Here is an 18,208-nt window from a genome sequence, read left to right on the forward strand (position 1 = left end):
AAACGGAGGTAAAAGCACTACAGAAAAGAAATGATTTCGAGTGACGGACATTATCCGGTCTATATGTACACAAGACAAGTGGAGTCATTATAACTCCACATGTTCCGGAGGGGGGGAAGAAAAGGCCAAAACGCCGTAGTGCTTTGCTCGCTCACTGCCCAGTCCCCTAAGCCCCCAATAGAAACAAAAAGAAAGAAATGTAAACAGGCAGAGAATTGAGACCATATCGTTTAGAGCAAAAGAAAACACAACGCCTGACCATGATGCTTTTGTTTTGTCGACCGCAAAAGAAACAAGATGAAGACCCCGTGAGGACGCAGGATCGAGAAGAGGGTGTAATGGCCCTTTGTTAGGAACTCATTATGCAAGGAGTAATGAAAGAGTATGAGAGGGCAATGCAGACGCTCTGAAGCGATATTGGTCGCAAGAGGTTGGATTACCCGCGAGCAACCCACCATGAGCGGACTGCCATACAGCAAACCCGCTTGTAGACTTGCGTTGTGCCCTTGCCCTCGGCTTCTTCTTCGAGGAACTTCTGTGCGACAAAGAGCCTGGTTCCAGCTTCTTTCTCGGTGGTATAGCCCACCTTGGGCAGGCTGTTGGGGAAGTCAGCCCAGCGCTGTCCTAGATGGCGTGCAACAGAGATGGAGTATATGATGTCACGGTTCTCATATGTATCCAGCAATTGTCGACACCGGCTGAGGGTGTCGTCGATCTGCTTGGCCGAGCTTGCTTCGTTGTCGTAAAGTGTGAGGAATTCTCCGACCTGGTCCCAGAAATCCAATTGGCGGCTCTGGAACTGATCTGGGGTGTTCGGGGGGTTGGCGGCATCCATGACTAGTTCCCGCGACAAGGGATTTGAATCCAGGTGGTTCCAAGTAAGCAATGCCTCGACGACGTTTAACCGTGCGCAAGAGACACAGAGATTCCAGTCTCGCCCCTGTTGTCCAGTTTCCCCGTCCGGCACCTGGCGACACAATGACATGCTTTTCCAGATGATCGAGGCCTCAAAACTCTCCAGACGAGCAAGAGTTTCACCGTCTTGGAGGTCCCATTCATTGAATGCGATGATCAAAGCTGAATAATCTGCCATAAGCTGGGCATCGGCCATGAGTAATGAGAGAGCATTCTCTGAATACCAGCGAACCTCGAGAAGCTTGTCGATCGCAGGTGCGTAGGTGGCCAGGAAAACTGCCTGAATCTCTTCGAGACGGCCGGGTGGAAGCGTTGCGACAGGGTTGGGGGGAGGAGGGGCGATTCCCCTCAAAGAGAAGAGGTCGTTGACATAGAGGTTTTTGGCTAGACGGATTGTTAGCTACCTATACGTAATGCTGTAATGCGCTGTAATGCTATAATGCGCCGACGAACACAAATATAAACTCACCTTTGTATGAAGGCTCCGAGCCCTGTTGACGCGGTACGCCGGTGTTCTGCATTTCCGTATGATTGGATTGATTGTTCGTTGCCAAAGAAGAATCAATGGAAGCCCCGTGCTCGTGTTGGTCAGCAGAGGCAGTGGGCGATTCGGAGTGGAGAGAAGGTGCGAATGGTTGAGACGAAGCGGGCATGTACCCGGGAGGCGCAGAAGGATAAGAAGGATAAGAAGGTGTGGATGAAGTAGAAGGGCCTTGTGGATTGACAATCAGTGAAGGAGGAGGGTTAGGAGCTGGTTGGATAGCTGATGGTGTAGAAGCTTGAGTCCGAAACACAGGATCGTAGCCCAAACATTCACGTTTGCTTTTCACACAATTTCTGCAGACCGGATGTGCCTCGTCACACTAAAAGGAAAGTTAGAACCAGAAAAATATCCAAATATCCAAATAACCGAAAGAAAAAAAAGTTGGAGGTTGAGAGGGAGGTGGGTTTAAGCGGACAAATAAATGGCGGGGTCTGACGGGCACAAGCGAGCGAGAAACTCCGCCCCGCGAATCTACACATTTGCGCTCACCTTAATTCTTCGTTTGCGACAAGTTAAACAACCGGTTTTTGTGCGTCGCTTGACTTCTTTCTTGTGTCTATTGCCTGATAACATCTTGTTCGGGTCCCCCGGGAGTTGATATCGCATTTGCGCATTCCCCATATTGGACGGATACCCAGCCATGTATTGTCCCATAGAAGCCATCGGAGGCATGTTGTTTGGAAGCGGCGATCCGATCGGTGCCTGTGGCACCTGTCCTTGGGAAGAATTGTGATACATGTCATTTTGCTGATAATGTTGCGGTTGCGCCTGAAACTGGTGGGTATGCGACTGCGGTGACTGCTGGCTTCCTGGTTGTTGTGATTGAGCAGGACTATGCGAATATTGGTATGAACCGTTGGTCGAGTGATAGTGAGATGCACCATTCACACCCCCATTGTCATGTCCCGTAGAGTCTGCCATTCCGACGTTCGAATCGTGATGGTCCAAATGGCTATCGTCACCAAAATCATGGCCATCCATTGTTGGAATATCATCAGTTCCAATCGCTGGTAGCGAATGGTCGAGAGAGGGGAGACTGGTATCAATCGCAGGCAGTGACATATCGGGGGGGGCAGATGAACCTATTGAAGGCAACGCATCAAAGGAGTGCAACTCTGTATCATCGAAGCCGTTTGATGTGTCCATGGCTGGAAGCGACGGATCAATCGCTGGAAGTGATGATTCAACAGACGGTAAAGTCACATCTGGGCCGTGTGCTGGCTGGATGACTTCTTCTGACTGATACGGGCTCGCATTGTGTGGTGGGCCTGCGGAGGAATTTGGCTCTGCTGGCACTTCTGGTGTTGCTAGCACTTCTGTTGTTGTTGTTGGCATTTCCGGTATTGCTAGCACTTCTGGCGCGGCTAATTCCACTGGTGGTTCTGGTTGTGCTGGTTGTGCTGGTTGTGTTGGTTCTTCTGGTTGTGCTGGCGCGGCCGGTTCTTGGCTTGTTTCCACGGGGGGTTGATTCGTTTCCACTGGGAGCGGCTCATGCTGGGCTAAAGGTCGGTCTGTCTCAGCAGCTGGCGCATTCGGTTCGGTCGCAGGATTGGTGGATTCGCCAGGCGGGGCGCTCGAGTCCGTCGGCTCCGCCATATTGGAATTCACAGTCTCCTAATGAAAGTCTCGATCGGATGGGGGGAAATTGGTAGGTATTTTGCAAGTAGGGAAGACTAGGTCTTGAATAAAGGTTGAGTGTTCGAGTATTCGAGTATGCAAGGTCAAAGGTCGTCTGGTTTGTCGCTGAGCGAAGAAATCACACCAGGTCGAACGGATGGGGAGTTAGAAATCATTTATACCCTATAATCTGTGGGGTCCAACATTTGTTAGTCAAAATATTCAGCCAGCAATCTTGCGGTGTCCCGCAGAGAGTAACGGAGCGCGGGTGAGGATAGAGTCGTCGATCATGAGGCCAGGAAGGAAGCACCGTGCTAGCGCAGGCCCTCCGTTTCAACATCTTTATATCCAATCGGACTAAACCATGTGTAGGACATAGTACTGAGCCATAGTACTGAGCGCAACTGTGCATTTGTACAAATATCCATCTCCATGATACACCTGGCATGTCCAGATATCCTGCTAGCCAATCGAGGTTTTGTAGGTCGCATTCGCGGTGACCGTCAAATTCAACCACCTGTTCACAACCAGGCCTCGGAAAGGCATCGCGGGGTATAATCCAGTATTCAATGACTTTGTTTGACAGCAGGAATACTGGACATTGTATCGCCCAGGGTGAGGCTCCGGCGCGAGATGATGCGCATAGGGATTGGCAGGGCGGGGATCGCGACTTGCTCGAATTTCCAAGACTTACCAGGTAGATAGATTAACGGAATTAGATCGACAAAAACACAAATCGCAAGGAGACTATGCAAATGCCAAAGTCGAAGGTCAGAAAAAGCGCGAAAGAGAGGCTTAAGGAGCTTTCCTTTCCGGCGATGAAACTCTCCGCTTTGATTGCGAAGGAAAAAAAATTATAGTGGCAAACACCGCTTTCTACCCCAACATTGCATACTCCGAGGTTTTATATTTGTTGTTTCCACAATAATTACTTGCTTTACACTTGGTTGATTGGGTTTTTTGTTCTCTTTCTCATATTTTTTTCTTATATTTTACATCTAATTAACATATGGGTTGAATTAATATCGTTGCACTCAGCCTTTGTGGTTCAAATCCATGGACCAAATCTATGGAAGCCATAGATTCTCCTGCAAAAAGGTGTTGGCATGATTCAACCCTACATAGCCAGAGGACCATGCTTTAGAGCTGTACGCGTGCCCATAAATAGGAAGGCGCCTTGAGAACGGGCATTCGAGCAGAAAGTTGAGGTCTGCAAATGATCCTCTAGGTGAATGGGTTCGAAGTGTACATCCTGAGGAACGTTCTGGTAAAGTCTTTTGTTGAAGACTTTGGTACATCTCTGATATCGTTTGGCAAAGTGAAAATAGTGCACTATGTGTCTGTTGCTTGAAGCAACACAGTTGCAGACTTGCAGCCTAGCGGGGTCAATGGGCCAACGGATTGGGGTCGAGTGTACAAGGCCCCATGAGGAGTTAGGATGGTCAATGGTATGGGCTTGCATATGTATTTGAGTCATGACAAGGATGTTTCGCGGATACCACATCCTCCCAAGGTGCGATTATTTCCTCATCGCCTTCGGCTTGCGCTTCTTAAAGACGACACCGGGCGCAGCATCTTCACTTTGCGGTTTCTCTTCAATGGCTAGTTCTACTGAAGATTGAGCAGGTTCTTCAGTCTTGACCTCACTTGACCCATTCGTCTCTTGGGGCTCTGGCTTGGGAGTATTATCTTCTGTCTTTGCGATAAGGGTAGGTTGTTTGGTGGCTGTCTCCTGTTCATCAACCTCGACCTTCGGGGTGAAGGTTTTTGTCCTCTTGATATCTTTGGTGGATGCAAGCAGGTCATCCAAGCCCTCGTCCTCTTGTGCACCGGGGTAGAGCCTCATCCTCGAGCCCCACCCTTTGTTGACAATAGGTTCAGGGGCATGCTCATCCTCCTCTTCGCCTTCAAGTTTGCGCTTGCGTACTCCAACTGACTTTGTGGGGCCCTCTAGTCCCTGTTGGACCTCGATCGTTGTCTCGGATGTGGTTTGCCAATCCCCTGCTAAGGCCATATCAGCGCGGAATTCCTCGGGGACGGCAACCCCCATTGCCACGAGCTGCGCCATCTGTTTCTTTCGCTCCTCTAAGGAAGCAGGGCGTTCTGTAAATTTGGGGGCTGGCGGTGCGCTTCCTTTTGAGCCGTCTTTGTCAGTGGAGGACCCGCCACCGACGGCCTGTCGCAATCGCTCGACTTCAGTTTTCGCGCGTTGTGAGTCTCTTTGTTTTTGTTCATTGTCATTATGGATTTGTCTGAGGAAGCGCTTGAGGCTGCCTTGATGTTTTGGGCTGGCTTCGTGCTGGGTCTTCTCGAAGGGCGTGTCACGGATGAAGATCTTGCACTGTTTACACCAGTAGCGCGGCTGCAGAATGGTTAGCAAGATTCTAGACAAGTAAAGATACAGACTAACTGCTGATTTCCAGAATTCAGCCATAACGGAGTGTAGTTCATGTAGGAGAAGTTCAAATACGGGCGGATCGAGACTTTGCAATGATATTGCCCGGCAGAAAACCACAACGCGGGATTGATAGGGATCGACAAAACAATAGTTCATCAACCGTTGAATAAAACCAACGTTATTTGGATACACGTTCACCCTTTATAAGAATATTGTTTCTACAAACAAGATTTAGATGTATAGGTGGCAGCCTCTATTTTGCACAAACCGTTAGGTTTGGGCCGTTGACAGTGATATATGTAGAGTAGAAACATATACACACATCTCTCAATACTAATTTGAGCAATTAGTTCTGCGTCAAGCTAGTCAGAGCTTAGCCTTAGGTAAATTTGAGTATCTTCCAAGGCTTCGAGTCATATGTAAATATAATGTAATATGCTATGATTCAAATAACTTTGCCCAATGCTCTTCAAAGGTCTTTAAAGGTCCGCCTGTTCCGGAACTGGGCTCTTCAGTTTTCCAACTTCAAGAGCCATACGGATGTTCCCAATTGCCCATTCTTCCATGGCAAGGATTGTCTTTGGGCATGTTAGCTTCATACCATCTTTATGGAAAAGATATAACTCACCTCAATAGTCCAAGTGCCCATATGCGGAACCAAAATTACATTCTGGTTACTGAGTAGCCCAGGATGAATCTGAGGCTCTTCCTCAAAAACATCGAGACCAGCGGAGAACACTTTACCACTATCCAGGGCATCAACCAGAGCAGCCTCGTCCATGACAGCGCCGCGGGCAGTATTAACCACTACCACGCCGTCTTTCATCTTAGCAAACTCGGCTTTGCCGATGATGTGGCGTGTGTATTTCTTCAATCGATTAGTGTCAGAATAACCTCCGTTTTCTTCTAGAATTGGTTATCACTTACGTTCAATGGCAGGTTCAAGCTGACCACGTCACTGGTGGACAAGAGCTCATCAAAAGAAACATATTGAGCACCCGCAGACATCTCATCACTGAGCTTGCGGCGGTTATGGTAGATCACCTTCATTCCAAAAGCCTCTGCCTTCTTCTTCAGATTACGCCCAATACCACCCATCCCTAGGATCCCAAGAACCTTTCCTTCGGGATCATGGCCGAGAGGAGGTGCTGGGTTGCCACGCCATTTACCCTCGCGCAGGGCGTTCATACCGGCGTTGAAGTTACGCAATGCGCCAAGAATCAGGAACATGTTCACATCGGCTGTGGCATCGTCTACTGCAGTTGGGACGTTAGAAACCCGGACAGGGGGGTTGCGTGCACTGCAGGTATGAACGTCTATTTGATCATAGCCGGCTCCTACAGAGGTTCCATGTTAGCATATACCCATTTGAGCACTTATATCCTAAGCTTGACGTACCACAGTGCGCGATATATCGGAGTGAGCTTGGTAGCACATTCAATAGCTCCTCGTCTACGAGCCCTGTTTGGGTCACAGAGCCAATTGTTCGGTATATCGCAACAACGCCATCCAGCTTGCCGTCTTTGCACTCTTGGATGAACTCGGCTCGGTTGGTTGCTGTGGACTCAACTAGATCTGCCAATTCACCCAATGCACTCCAGGCTACTTGCGCACTGTGTTTGAATAATGTTAATACCATGGAATGTATATCAATGCCGCAAATGGATGGGGCGGACGTACTGGTCGATACTTCCGATGCGTAGAACCTTAGGCTTGGGGGCAGTAGAACTCATTCTGATGTATTGGTAGTACTTGATTCTGTGTCGGGCGGGACAAATTCGTGGTTTTGGGCAGGCGAGGAATGTATAGCGATGCTAGAACATCAACCCTAAGTCAATTTTTTATTCCGACGCCTTCTCTTGACATATATTTGAGCTTACCGATAAGCAAACCCAGGGCTGTCCGACTAAGGCGTCGATTGACCTAGTTGTTGTAGGGGGGATTTGAAGACACAAATATATTTGTATAGAAACCAAGAGAGAATTTCAAGTCAATAACAGTCACAACATCATAATTTATACAAACATCGGCCGAGAAGGAGAAAAAGTGCCCCACGTTTATCGGGCAAGTCCCCGCCTCAGATATATGGGGTGAAAGGGAAGAAGCCCGAGACGTACATCGGTCTCCTATCCTTAATCTTGTTATAAATATTGAACGAATGATTCCGAAACTGATACCGGCTGGTATGCTGATTTCCGGTTCGATATAGGAAGATACACTTCTGAACTGCGGAGTATTCGGTACCTCGCACCGTAGCTACCGGCCTGAATGCCGATGTCGTTATCTGTTGACATACTAAGATGTTGACCATGAGTGGTGCTTTTGTCCTCTATGATATTATGTCTTGGGGCAGAAAGTGCTCGAGACTACGGCGACTTCGTGGTTTTTTTTTTTTTTTTTTTTTTTTAAATGAAACCCACTACGGTCCAAGTAAATGTGTCTAGCCCTATGTGTACAATACAGTGTGTCGAGGGGCCAGTTCCAGGCTCACTAGCCTTCGACTAGAATACGGGTCCAGTCAAACTTCTTCCAGCGTTTTCTGAATCCATCAACCCTTCTGTCGCCACGGTTCCAGCGTCCTTGGCGTTTGATGACGTCCGGCGCAACATCCAGCATTCCCCCAATGATCTCCCGGGCAAAGAGATCTCCACGAGGCCAGCGGTTGTCATCTTCTACAATATGACCCAGGCCACCGTCTAGTTCAAACCAAACGTGGAAGTAGGGCATTTCCTTCACGAGGGTTCGGCGGAAGGCAGACCGGCCTAACCCTTGCTTTGATTTGGCAAGGGTATCGATAAGCTTGCGGTGCTGTGACCATTCCGACTCAGCACTGAGAATTGATTCTCTGAAGAAGGCGGGCGCGGTCTCTCCTAAACTGTAGGGTAAAGGCACAACTTCCATGGATGCATGTCGTTTGCGCTGTGGCTGGGCTGCATTCTCGTAGAAGATTACATCTCGACCTTGATCGTGGTACATACGTGTGAGACTCTTCATGAAGTTGCGGATTTCTTCCCACTCGTCGTCATCGCATTCCATCAAATTAGTGCGATGTTGGATTGGTACGATTGTAGCACCTCCCTCACTAATCTCGGGTTCGGTAGGAAGTGTGAGGAAGACCCTGGTCGCAAGGGATACCACCGGGGCAAGTGGAGGCGTGCCCTTGTCTTCGTTGTGACAAAGGGGGCAGTTGTCCAATATCCGGTTCATTTTGTGGAAATCATTGATCGTTGTGTTCTTGAGGTCAATCTCGGATCGATGGACTCTTTTGGCCAGCTTGGATGCATTGTCGTCCATATACTCCAAATCGTTCTAGAAATAGGTTAGCAGGGGAAAAAGAGTCATCACATATAACACTAGGACTGACCTCAAATTTGGCATCACGACCAATTTGGTCCGCCAACCGCCGGCCCTCTCCGCCGAGTTGGCCACGGGTTTTGCGCTCTTCTCGCACCATATCTTCAATACTCATATCTTCATTTGCTTCCACCAGGCCTCTTTCCCGACCTCTCTTGGTATCGATGGCTTTGACCTCATTCCCCGAGCCTGCCAGCATGCGATTATGCATCACATCAAGGACCACGACATCAGATTCCTTGCGGTTTGACATTGCTGCCGCAGCTGTATTATACTGCTCCTCGAGAGCAGCGGCATCTGGTGCTTTTCTGAGTTTTGCCTTCATCATCTGGGCTTTCAGACGATTCAATGCCGTCATATCGAGGGGGCGGGTAGTATTCGGAGGAGGCACAGTATCCATTTTCTTGCCTTGGCCTTCGGCATTGAATTCTTGCTTTGGATCACGATCATGTTCGAGCGGATCTCTTCGAATATTATTTTGGAGTTTTCTTTCCTGGAACAGCTCCCCGCTGGGTTTATCTTTGCCCACGTAGGACTTGCCATACGTCTTGCGCCGATCAATCTCGGTTTCCTCCTCCCGAGCGTCGTCAAAAGCGCGTAGCCCTCCAAAACGCTCAATAGCAATATCATCAATAGGCCTGCCGCTTTCTTCTGCCTCTCTGTATACACCTTTGAGCTTAGTCATTCTCCATTGTGACCCCGAGTCCCCAAAGGTATAGTCCACCTCATGCTGGGCAGGCTCATCTTCTATTTCCTCGACAGTTTTTCCATCCTTGAGATCACGTAGATGGTTGTTGAGCTCCTTGTCGTGGATCTTGAGTTCGTAGTCGGCTGAGAGCATTATTGGTTTCGGTTGCTCCTGTCGCGTCGAATCTGGTCGATGAACATAATCAACGTCGAGAGCCGACGGTGCTTCCATCCAAGCATCTCGTTTCATATTACTGGACTCCTCTTGTACTGTTACTGGAGGAGCTGCGGATCCCCCCTCGTCTTTGGAGTTCCGGTGATGGCGTTTATGACCATGCTCATCTCCTTGGTCGTCGGAACGACGTGAACGCTTGTGCCGGTGGCCATCATCGTCACGATGCCGGGACTCGCGAACTCGCTCGCTGTCCCGATCGCGGGATTTGGAGGAATGCCGCCGGTGATGGTGGCTGGAACGATGACGGTGTCTGGAGCGCTCTTTGCTGCGGTCGCGATCGCGGTTTCGGTCTCGATGATGTCGCCCTTCACTTTTTTCGTGTCGCTCCTCCTTTCCCTCTGCCAATGACTTTTCAAAGTCTTCTAGAGTCATGGTGCTCCTGATATATGAAAAATGGATGGAGCTGAAGTAAAAGGCAAGAAGTTGGAATGACGTTTATAAAATGCCGGGCGGTCCAGCCGTAGATCTTTCCCCGCGACAAAAAAAGTCGAGCAGAAAAAAAGAAGCTTATCTTTCTTCACTTGTCTTCCACTCTTGAACCATACACTTCGACCACAGAAGTCTCTGTTTTTCAATCGCCTAATCAGTTCTTTTTCTTATAAATTATCTCCACCATGCCGTCTCCGGTGTCCGTGGTTTGTGTGGGCATGGCAGGTAAGGCTGCTGATATGCTGATCGCCCCTCACCTATCTGCAGTGATCTAATCGTCAATATTATGGATTGAATAGGCTCAGGAAAGACTACCTTCATGCAAAGAATCAACTCTTATCTGCATGAAAAGAAGGCCGCGCCATATGTGGTTAACCTCGACCCCGCGGTGCACTCGGTGCCTTTCGAAAGCAACATCGATATCCGTGATTCTATTAATTACAAAGAAGTGATGAAACAGTACAACCTGGGTCCTAATGGAGGCATCTTGACTTCGTTAAATTTGTTCGCCACCAAGGTCGATCAAATCATATCACTCTTGGAGAAACGCACCACCCCGAATCCCGAAAACCCTTCCGCAAAGCCCATAGAACACATTCTGGTCGACACACCCGGCCAAATTGAAGTCTTTGTTTGGAGTGCATCGGGCAGTATCCTTCTCGAGACTATGGCGACATCATTCCCGACAGTCATCGCATATGTTATCGATACTCCTCGTGCAAGCTCTACCAGCACCTTTATGAGCAACATGCTCTACGCGTGCAGTATCTTGTATAAGACCAAGCTCCCCATGATCTTGGTTTTCAACAAGACTGACGTCAAGGATGCTGAGTTTGCTAAGGAATGGATGACCGACTTTGATGCATTCCAGCAGGCTCTGCGCCAGGAGGAAGACTCAGGTGCCTTTGGTGCTGAAGGTGGTGCCGGTGGCTTTGGTTCTGGCAGTGGATACATGGGATCCCTTCTGAACAGCATGAGTCTCATGTTGGAGGAATTTTATCGACACCTCAGCGTCGTTGGTGTCAGCTCAATGACCGGCGATGGTGTCGAAGAGTTCTTCGAGGCTGTGGAGACGAAGCGACAGGAGTTTGAACGTGACTACAAGCCCGAATTGGAGCGCAAGAAGAAAGAGCGGGAAGATCAAAAGTCATCCCAGCAGGAGCTTGAACTTGGAAAATTAATGAAAGACATGAATGTGTCTGGGTCAAGCCGGCAGCCGCCAAGGAAACCTACCGGAGAGCCCGAGACAGTCAGCGAAGCCGAAGATGAGGAAGACGAAATCATCAAGCGCGGGTTGGCAGATGGAGAAGACAGTGATTACGAGGACTACGTGGGCCCCAATGCTGGCAATGACGAGGGTCTCTCCCAGCGTTACCAGGAGGCCCTGTCAGGCTCCCAAAGTGTTCCAACAGAGCAGGACAACAGCTTCACAAGATATTTGCGCGCGAGCAATATGCAACAGTGAAGAAATATCTCATGAAACAGAAGTCGGCATTTGATGAGTCTCACTTGTTTTTAAAAGGGGTCTTTCGGTCTTGAGGCGTTTGTGGTCTTAGAGGCGCATTTCGTTCATTGCATTCAACTTAATCAACATATTGGAGTAATCAAATATCATTTTGATCTAGCTTTGCTTTTGTCTTGATGTAGTAACAAAAATAGTTAGTCGCTTATGAGGCCTTGGGATGTCTGTTCAGACGGGGAATCAAACAAACGAAGGCATATGACAGGGAGAAGAAGCAGCGGAGACAAGAGACAGATAGGAACAATAAGAAATTGGAATTGACAGTGTTCGAGATCATGCTACTGGAACATGGAATATTCCCGCGGGCCTCATGGAAATGATACCACTTGTCAGGGTAGTCCTAGATGAGGTCGCCTTTCGCTCCCAGCAGCGGTAGCTCTAATGACATAAGTTTAGTTCAATTGACACCGACCTAGTGTACTGAGCTGGCATCTCTTCGGGCTCAACGTGAAACCGCGCCAGAAGGAGAATGTCAATCACCCAAATCTTCAATACTCAGGCCTGCGTGCCAAAAATAACCTCTAGCACTATCTTCTTTTGCCCTAACGTTGTTGATACACCATTCAAGGAAGTGACCAAGTCCTTGCTGAGCATCTTCTGCATAGTAGCTCCAATTACATTTTATGAAGCCTTTAAGTTCGGCAAAAAAAATCTTCAATTGGATTCAGATCCGGCGAGTACGGAGGCAGATAGAGCAACTTGACTCCTGCATCAGGACACAGACATGTAGTACAGGTTGAACATTTGCAAACAAGTCAAACAGCAATGTGCCTGCATGACGTCACTTGCTCAAAATCGCTTGGAAGCTCAGGATCAGACCAATTTAAACGCGAGCTACTTCAACATCGCAAGAAGATTTTAATACCATTGAAATTCATACCGGCGAACTGCCATCATGGATGTGAGCAATACCATTACTGTCTCCAAAGCTATGGAAGATAAACCTCGAAACTGGAGCTGAAAACTAACTGAGCAGGTCTTTCGCGCCTACACATACTCGACGGCCGCATGGCTGTCGCTTCAGAGTCTACCTTTAATTCTCGGGCCAAGCATGATCATCACCATGTTGTTAGATGAGACTCGGCCTGCTTCCCGTATGTGGTCCACATCCTGAAGTGCCACGCGCACCCATTCACGAGCCATGCTAACCTGTCGCCTTCTAAAAGCCATGGAATTATACTTCGCCCGATGCTTCGGCTTCAGCCTGCTTACTATCGCCGTTTTGACCGTGATGCTAACCGGCTCCATCCCTCTGACATCCGACATCAAGGAGTCTGTGACAGCAGAGGAGGACGATCCCAAGGCACCATACGCTGTGCCAACTCTGATGGTGACCTGTATCTTCCATAGCGCATGTGCTTTCTACGCGTATACCTGGTATGTTTCTGGTGGATCGGGTCTCTTTACTGTTGGTATCGCTGGATACTCTAGTATTGCGGCCATTGGGTTGTGGTGCATGCTCTTTGCTAGCAGCCATGGAAGGATCAGTCGCCGTACGGGTGCAGACAAGAGGACGACGGGGTATCCTTTCAAGAATTCGGAGGCAGCGAAGAAACATGGCAAGGGTCTGTAAGCTCTCGAAGTGTTATTCATTGGAATCAATATTGCACGGAGTCAATACGAATAAATGATCGTATCTCGATATCCCAATCTTTGGAAGAGAATTAATGTGCTCTTTATTATCAATTCGAAAAAGAGAACTTATAAATTCCCAAACATGTTTTTGTATCTGAGAACATCATAATGATCCGAGCTTTCCTTAACCCCACAACGCCGCTTCAACCGTCCTTCTTCCCCTCAAAAGCAGCACGCCTCTCCACACCTTAATATTGTTTACATGATGGACTCTGAGCTGCGAGTTTCATCGCCCCGCTTAGGGCCTTCTATGCCGATAAATGACCAATCCAGCCTACAGTTGGGCCAATTTGAGGAATCGCAACCCTTCAGGCCATTCCGTCCCCCGACCGAAGCCGAATCACAGCTCCAGAATGCGTCGCATGCGTTTATTCGCCCACGACCAGACGAGCCGAACAACTTCATCACCTCGTCTCCATCCACTCAGCAACACCAATCGCACCAAGGTCACCCTAGTAATGGAGTTGCTTCGCACTTACAACCACAAGGGCAATCCTCCAGTGGCTTGCATCAACCGCAGGGCTACAACAATGGTGTCGGCCATGCAGCGAATATGAGCGGGGCGTTACATCCCGCTGGTGGACAAATGGCGACTCCAGCGTCGCTGTCCTCAAACGAGCTAGCCATAGGTAGCAACGCACACCAAGCTCAGAATAACAGCTTAACAACGATGCAATCCCCAAGTCAACCGTTCCAACCGGACTTTATCGAGCTAGATACTGGCTCCGTGGATCCGGTGGCCTTCACCGGGCCTGGAGAGCTACAAGGCTTCAAAGTGGTCCCGAACCCTCCGCATCTAGATTACTGGAGAGATAGATTGTTCAATGTTGATGAAATGATCACCTTGAGTGAAGAAGAGTATGCAGACTCCATTGCTGGAATTATTTCTACCCTACTGAGAGGCTAACTTGCACCTACTTTTCTACAGATTCCAAACCTACTTCCCCCATGTTGACAATGTATACTCCCATCGCTCAACCCAGCGGTACAAGCGTAAACCCTTCGTCTCCCATTACTGGGACTGTCGACTCAAAGGAAGGCCACCCGGAACCCCCAAATCTGACGATCCAGAAAAGAAGAAACGCAAGCGTACAGCCAGAGAACGGGATCTCTGCCATGTCAAGATCAAAGTCGTTGAATACTTCCCAGTGTCTGAAATATCAAATATGACCCATGCAGTCGAGCCCTTGCCATCTAACATCCTGCCGGGCATGTACACTTTCTCTCTGAATGACGATCCCGCGACCCGAAATGTCCAAACATTCGGTATGCTCACGCCGAACCCTGCCTTACCGCCAAATCATCCGGGATCAAATGGTGGGAGATATTTCACCATACAACGGGTGAATGGTAATGGTGCCAACGGGAAGAATGATGGCGTGTGTGGCGGTCATCAACATACGCTTGAGGAGAGTGATCGTGTCAAGAAGAGTAGTGTGCAACGATACGTTCTGAAGGAAAAGAAAGATAAAAGGACGAGAGCGGTATGTCAATCCTGTTTTGTTCTGTTCATTTGCACGCGAAGTATCCCCGAACATCCCCGCATGATCCCGGCTACGTCACAAGTCTACATTGACTTCATACTTTTCACATCCCGAAGATGAAGTCTTCATTTTGATTCAAATTCTAGCTTTTTGAATTGTGCAGCTTTAACAAAGAATACACAATAGGACCGAGTCATGTCTCGAACAGGCCAAAAGTCATACCATACAAAAGCGACGGGTCTGGCCGCTGAGACTGCGATCAAACACTCTGCCGACGTTAATCTCAAGCTATATGGGAGCTGCTTCTGGTGGGATCCCCTTAGATCGTCGTTATGACCACAGCTTCTTGTGTACTGACTAGCCTGCATGTTTAAAGCCCCTTCGTTCAACGGGTATGGATTGCGTTGGAACTGAAGGGTATCCCATACCAATACATCGAAGTGGATCCGTACGAGAAGCCCCAGTCACTGTTGGAGGTAAATCCAAGAGGCCTTGTTCCTGCTTTGCGGCACGACGACTGGGGATGCTATGAAAGCAACGTGTTGTTGGAATATGTAAGGAAACCGAATTGTCAATTCCCCATTGCCTTTCACTGACCAATCCCTCGCAGCTAGAGGATCTAGGTGTAGGGGCTGCAATGCTCCCAGCAGATCCAAGGCTGCGTGCCCATTGCCGGTTATGGGCGGATCATGTAAGTAGACAGACGTGTCTGGTGATCATCACTGATAGCCCTCTAGGTCAATCGGCATATCGTGCCGAGTTTCTACCGCGTACTGCAAGAGCAGGATCAACAGAAACAGATCGAGAAGACACAGGAGCTGCGGGACGCGATGGAGAAGCTGCTCGAAGTGGCGCATCCCAAGGGGCCCTTCTTCATGGGTCCACAGATGTCCCTTGTGGATGTTCAAGCTGCCCCGTGGATAATTAGGCTGCGGCGGGTCCTGAAACCATACCGGGGATGGCCGGATGCTGAGGAGGGAAGCAGATTAGCCTCTTGGGTGGATGCAATCGAGACCGACCAGCATGTGCAGGCGACAACTAGCACGGATGAGCTGTACCACGACAGCTACGAGCGATATGCCCGTAAGTATTGCAAGCGTGTTTCTTCTTTTTTTCAATGGCACTACTAACACCTCATGTCATAGAAAACCGTCCAAACACATCCCAGGTCGCAAATGCGATTAACGCGGGACAAGGCCTTCCTTGATTTCAGAAGAAATGTATCAGACCGCCATTGTCCTGAAACGAAAAAATATTGGCCAAATGTATATTAGCCCGTTCGAGCACCTCTGTTGAAATTGAAGCCACCCCTTCCACTTGCGTCAGGGCCTCGAGGATTACGCACTGGCTGCTGTGGAGCCTGAGTGTCGGAACCGCTTCGCTCAACTTGCGGACGGCCACCTCTTTGTAGGAAGGGTGCATTTGACTTGACCGCAGTGGAGGGATCGTAGAGATGTTTCGATTTGCTCGAGGTAGACGAGGAATCTCTCTTCTGATGGTCTCTTCCGCCACCACGTCCTTTGCCTCTCCCTCTGCCCTCGCCTGTAGGAGTTTGACGAGGCGGGGTCGTACTACCGGGCGATGAGGTACCCGAAGCTGTCGCAGAAGGGCTTCCAAACAGACGTTCGCGCACTTCTTCGTATTTCCGCTGCTTCTCCTCCCGATTCTTTAGTGCAATAGCATGGCGCTCCTCAGGTGTTGGCTGGGGTGGCTTATTGTCCTCGTCCGAGTCGTCGTCGTCTAGTCCGAGTCGGCCAAGTCCAGCCGCCGCGGCAGTAATTGTTCTCGAGGATGATGAATGTCTTGTCACAAGCTGAGGTTTCCGACTCAGCAGTGTAACCGCGGGTTTGAAGTCTTGCTTGAGGGGAACATCGGCGCGTGCTTCAACGAAGTGGAATGTTTCTGTGGATTCGCTGCAACCCAGTTCAGTGAACAACCCACAGAAATGCGATAGGAGCTAGCTGGCGATTGAAACTTACGCTTCAGCCCACAGTTGGCGATTGAACTCTGCCTGTTCCGCTCTGCGTTGCGCCTTGGTCACCTTGGATGAGACTTTCTTCTCGGACGGCGGGGTAGATTTGGAGTCGAGCGTCTGTGAATGATGACCATCAGCATGCCATTCATGACTTGAAAGCATTGAGTAGACTTGAATAACAGAATAGTGTCTGTCTCAAATGTCGGTATAGTCCCCTGGTATTACATACATCTGCTTGGTTTTCCCAGGAATCCTCCCAGGCATCGGGAACTGCACCGGAGTTTGCGCTCATTGCACACAGAATGACGGAATAGGATTGAGAATAGAGAGGGATATCGAAAACAAATCTAATAAAAATATGTAGCCTAATGACAAAGGCTAATAGTTCGTATGTTCATGTAGTATATAGCTGGGGAAGAAAGAAGAAGAAAATTCATGCGAGACGGGGCCACCGCCTGTCGACCGTTGATCTCTCTCCACTCCCCGCTTGACGATTGAGAACTTTGGAAACTACAAATCGGCCATTTAACCCATTTTTGACAATTCCCGACTAACAATGGCGATTGGTAAGTTTTATCTATTTCCTCAAAAGCTATACGATGTAGCCGAGAGAACACAGTGGGCCCGGCGATATCGATAGCGCTCCACATATGCACCCGCCTCTTCTTCCTTGTTACAAACGACGAGCCCGGAGTCACATCCATTAACAAACACCTACTAGACCCCAAAGACCCGGACGGCGACTCTACAATGACCTCCTCTGTTGATTCCATCCGACCCGACGACGGTGCTAGAACCGGCGCCCGCACTCCGACCGGCACCAACCAACCTTCCTCGGCTGGCGTTGACGTATCGGAGCTTTCCCCTCCCGGCTCCCAGACAAAGCAAGAGGCTGACGCCTCTGTTGGTGATATTGGGACTGCGCTGGAACACGGCAGAGGACTGCCTGCGGAGAAGACGTTCGAGTCGAATGTCGCGGCGTGGAAGAGCAAGCGCGCTCAAGAGGATTACCAGCGCGCTATGGAGTATGTCGTTGATAAAGATTTCAAGCTAGGTATGTGGCTTCTTATATCTATTTGATATAGCGTGGACTGTGTTCTATCCATGGATGTCTGTATAGTCTGCTGACTGGTTACCTTGTGTTCAGATGAATTCGGGGATCCTTTTGATGAACGTGACTTGGCGGAGAAGTTGCTATGAGTCTCTGCATTTTGGGGGACCGTCTGCCATCTGGGCAGCATACGATATGAATAATGAGATACGACTTGATTCTTAACCTCGCCGTTCTTTGGGTACATTTCGTCTACAACGAGCCGGCAATGTTTGCCCACCAGTGTCAGGCGCTTGTGGCTCGAACTGCTTCAGCTTACTGCATGCAACGTAACAGAACGCTACTCCATACTCGTTCCATAT

General features: G+C 49.2%; 8 protein-coding genes across 8 annotated transcripts; 3 read left to right on the plus strand and 5 right to left on the minus strand.

Annotated features, from left to right (window-relative positions):
* Nucleotides 1-436: 436 nt before the first annotated feature.
* Nucleotides 437-3,055, minus strand: N7447_005680 (putative C6 finger domain protein; the record flags this gene model as incomplete). Its single annotated transcript, XM_057229942.1, has 3 exons — nucleotides 437-1,299; nucleotides 1,385-1,778; nucleotides 1,949-3,055. The coding sequence occupies 3 exons, from the start codon at nucleotides 3,053-3,055 to the stop codon at nucleotides 437-439; spliced, it is 2,364 nt and encodes a 787-aa protein (XP_057085032.1).
* Nucleotides 3,056-4,595: 1,540 nt separating this feature from the next.
* N7447_005681 (putative formin binding protein) lies at nucleotides 4,596-5,510 on the minus strand (the record flags this gene model as incomplete). Its single annotated transcript, XM_057229943.1, has 2 exons — nucleotides 4,596-5,438; nucleotides 5,487-5,510. 2 exons carry the CDS (start codon nucleotides 5,508-5,510, stop codon nucleotides 4,596-4,598), a joined length of 867 nt encoding a protein of 288 aa, XP_057085033.1.
* A 443-nt stretch (nucleotides 5,511-5,953) lies between these two features.
* Nucleotides 5,954-7,207, minus strand: N7447_005682 (D-mandelate dehydrogenase-like dehydrogenase; the record flags this gene model as incomplete). Its single annotated transcript, XM_057229944.1, has 5 exons — nucleotides 5,954-6,052; nucleotides 6,103-6,342; nucleotides 6,402-6,811; nucleotides 6,873-7,087; nucleotides 7,155-7,207. 5 exons carry the CDS (start codon nucleotides 7,205-7,207, stop codon nucleotides 5,954-5,956), a joined length of 1,017 nt encoding a protein of 338 aa, XP_057085034.1.
* Nucleotides 7,208-7,964: 757 nt separating this feature from the next.
* On the minus strand, nucleotides 7,965-10,122 carry N7447_005683 (putative cell cycle control protein (Cwf19); the record flags this gene model as incomplete). Its single annotated transcript, XM_057229945.1, has 2 exons — nucleotides 7,965-8,783; nucleotides 8,839-10,122. 2 exons carry the CDS (start codon nucleotides 10,120-10,122, stop codon nucleotides 7,965-7,967), a joined length of 2,103 nt encoding a protein of 700 aa, XP_057085035.1.
* Nucleotides 10,123-10,364: 242 nt separating this feature from the next.
* N7447_005684 (putative ATP binding protein) lies at nucleotides 10,365-11,644 on the plus strand (the record flags this gene model as incomplete). The annotated part of the gene is made up of 2 exons (XM_057229946.1): nucleotides 10,365-10,404; nucleotides 10,479-11,644. 2 exons carry the CDS (start codon nucleotides 10,365-10,367, stop codon nucleotides 11,642-11,644), a joined length of 1,206 nt encoding a protein of 401 aa, XP_057085036.1.
* Nucleotides 11,645-12,596: 952 nt separating this feature from the next.
* On the plus strand, nucleotides 12,597-16,027 carry N7447_005685 (glutathione S-transferase family protein; the record flags this gene model as incomplete). Its single annotated transcript, XM_057229947.1, has 11 exons — nucleotides 12,597-12,602; nucleotides 12,678-12,795; nucleotides 12,868-13,078; nucleotides 13,133-13,270; nucleotides 13,610-14,194; nucleotides 14,265-14,820; nucleotides 15,007-15,128; nucleotides 15,197-15,374; nucleotides 15,431-15,511; nucleotides 15,558-15,903; nucleotides 15,966-16,027. 11 exons carry the CDS (start codon nucleotides 12,597-12,599, stop codon nucleotides 16,025-16,027), a joined length of 2,403 nt encoding a protein of 800 aa, XP_057085037.1.
* A 63-nt stretch (nucleotides 16,028-16,090) lies between these two features.
* On the minus strand, nucleotides 16,091-17,087 carry N7447_005686 (uncharacterized protein; the record flags this gene model as incomplete). Its single annotated transcript, XM_057229948.1, has 3 exons — nucleotides 16,091-16,733; nucleotides 16,800-16,912; nucleotides 17,025-17,087. The coding sequence occupies 3 exons, from the start codon at nucleotides 17,085-17,087 to the stop codon at nucleotides 16,091-16,093; spliced, it is 819 nt and encodes a 272-aa protein (XP_057085038.1).
* A 264-nt stretch (nucleotides 17,088-17,351) lies between these two features.
* On the plus strand, nucleotides 17,352-17,995 carry N7447_005687 (uncharacterized protein; the record flags this gene model as incomplete). Its single annotated transcript, XM_057229949.1, has 3 exons — nucleotides 17,352-17,361; nucleotides 17,517-17,849; nucleotides 17,943-17,995. 3 exons carry the CDS (start codon nucleotides 17,352-17,354, stop codon nucleotides 17,993-17,995), a joined length of 396 nt encoding a protein of 131 aa, XP_057085039.1.
* Nucleotides 17,996-18,208: the final 213 nt, after the last annotated feature.

This window comes from Penicillium robsamsonii, assembly GCF_028829455.1.
Source record: "Penicillium robsamsonii strain IBT 29466 chromosome Unknown utg000003l_segment0_segment0, whole genome shotgun sequence".
NCBI classification, from domain to species: domain Eukaryota; kingdom Fungi; phylum Ascomycota; class Eurotiomycetes; order Eurotiales; family Aspergillaceae; genus Penicillium; species Penicillium robsamsonii.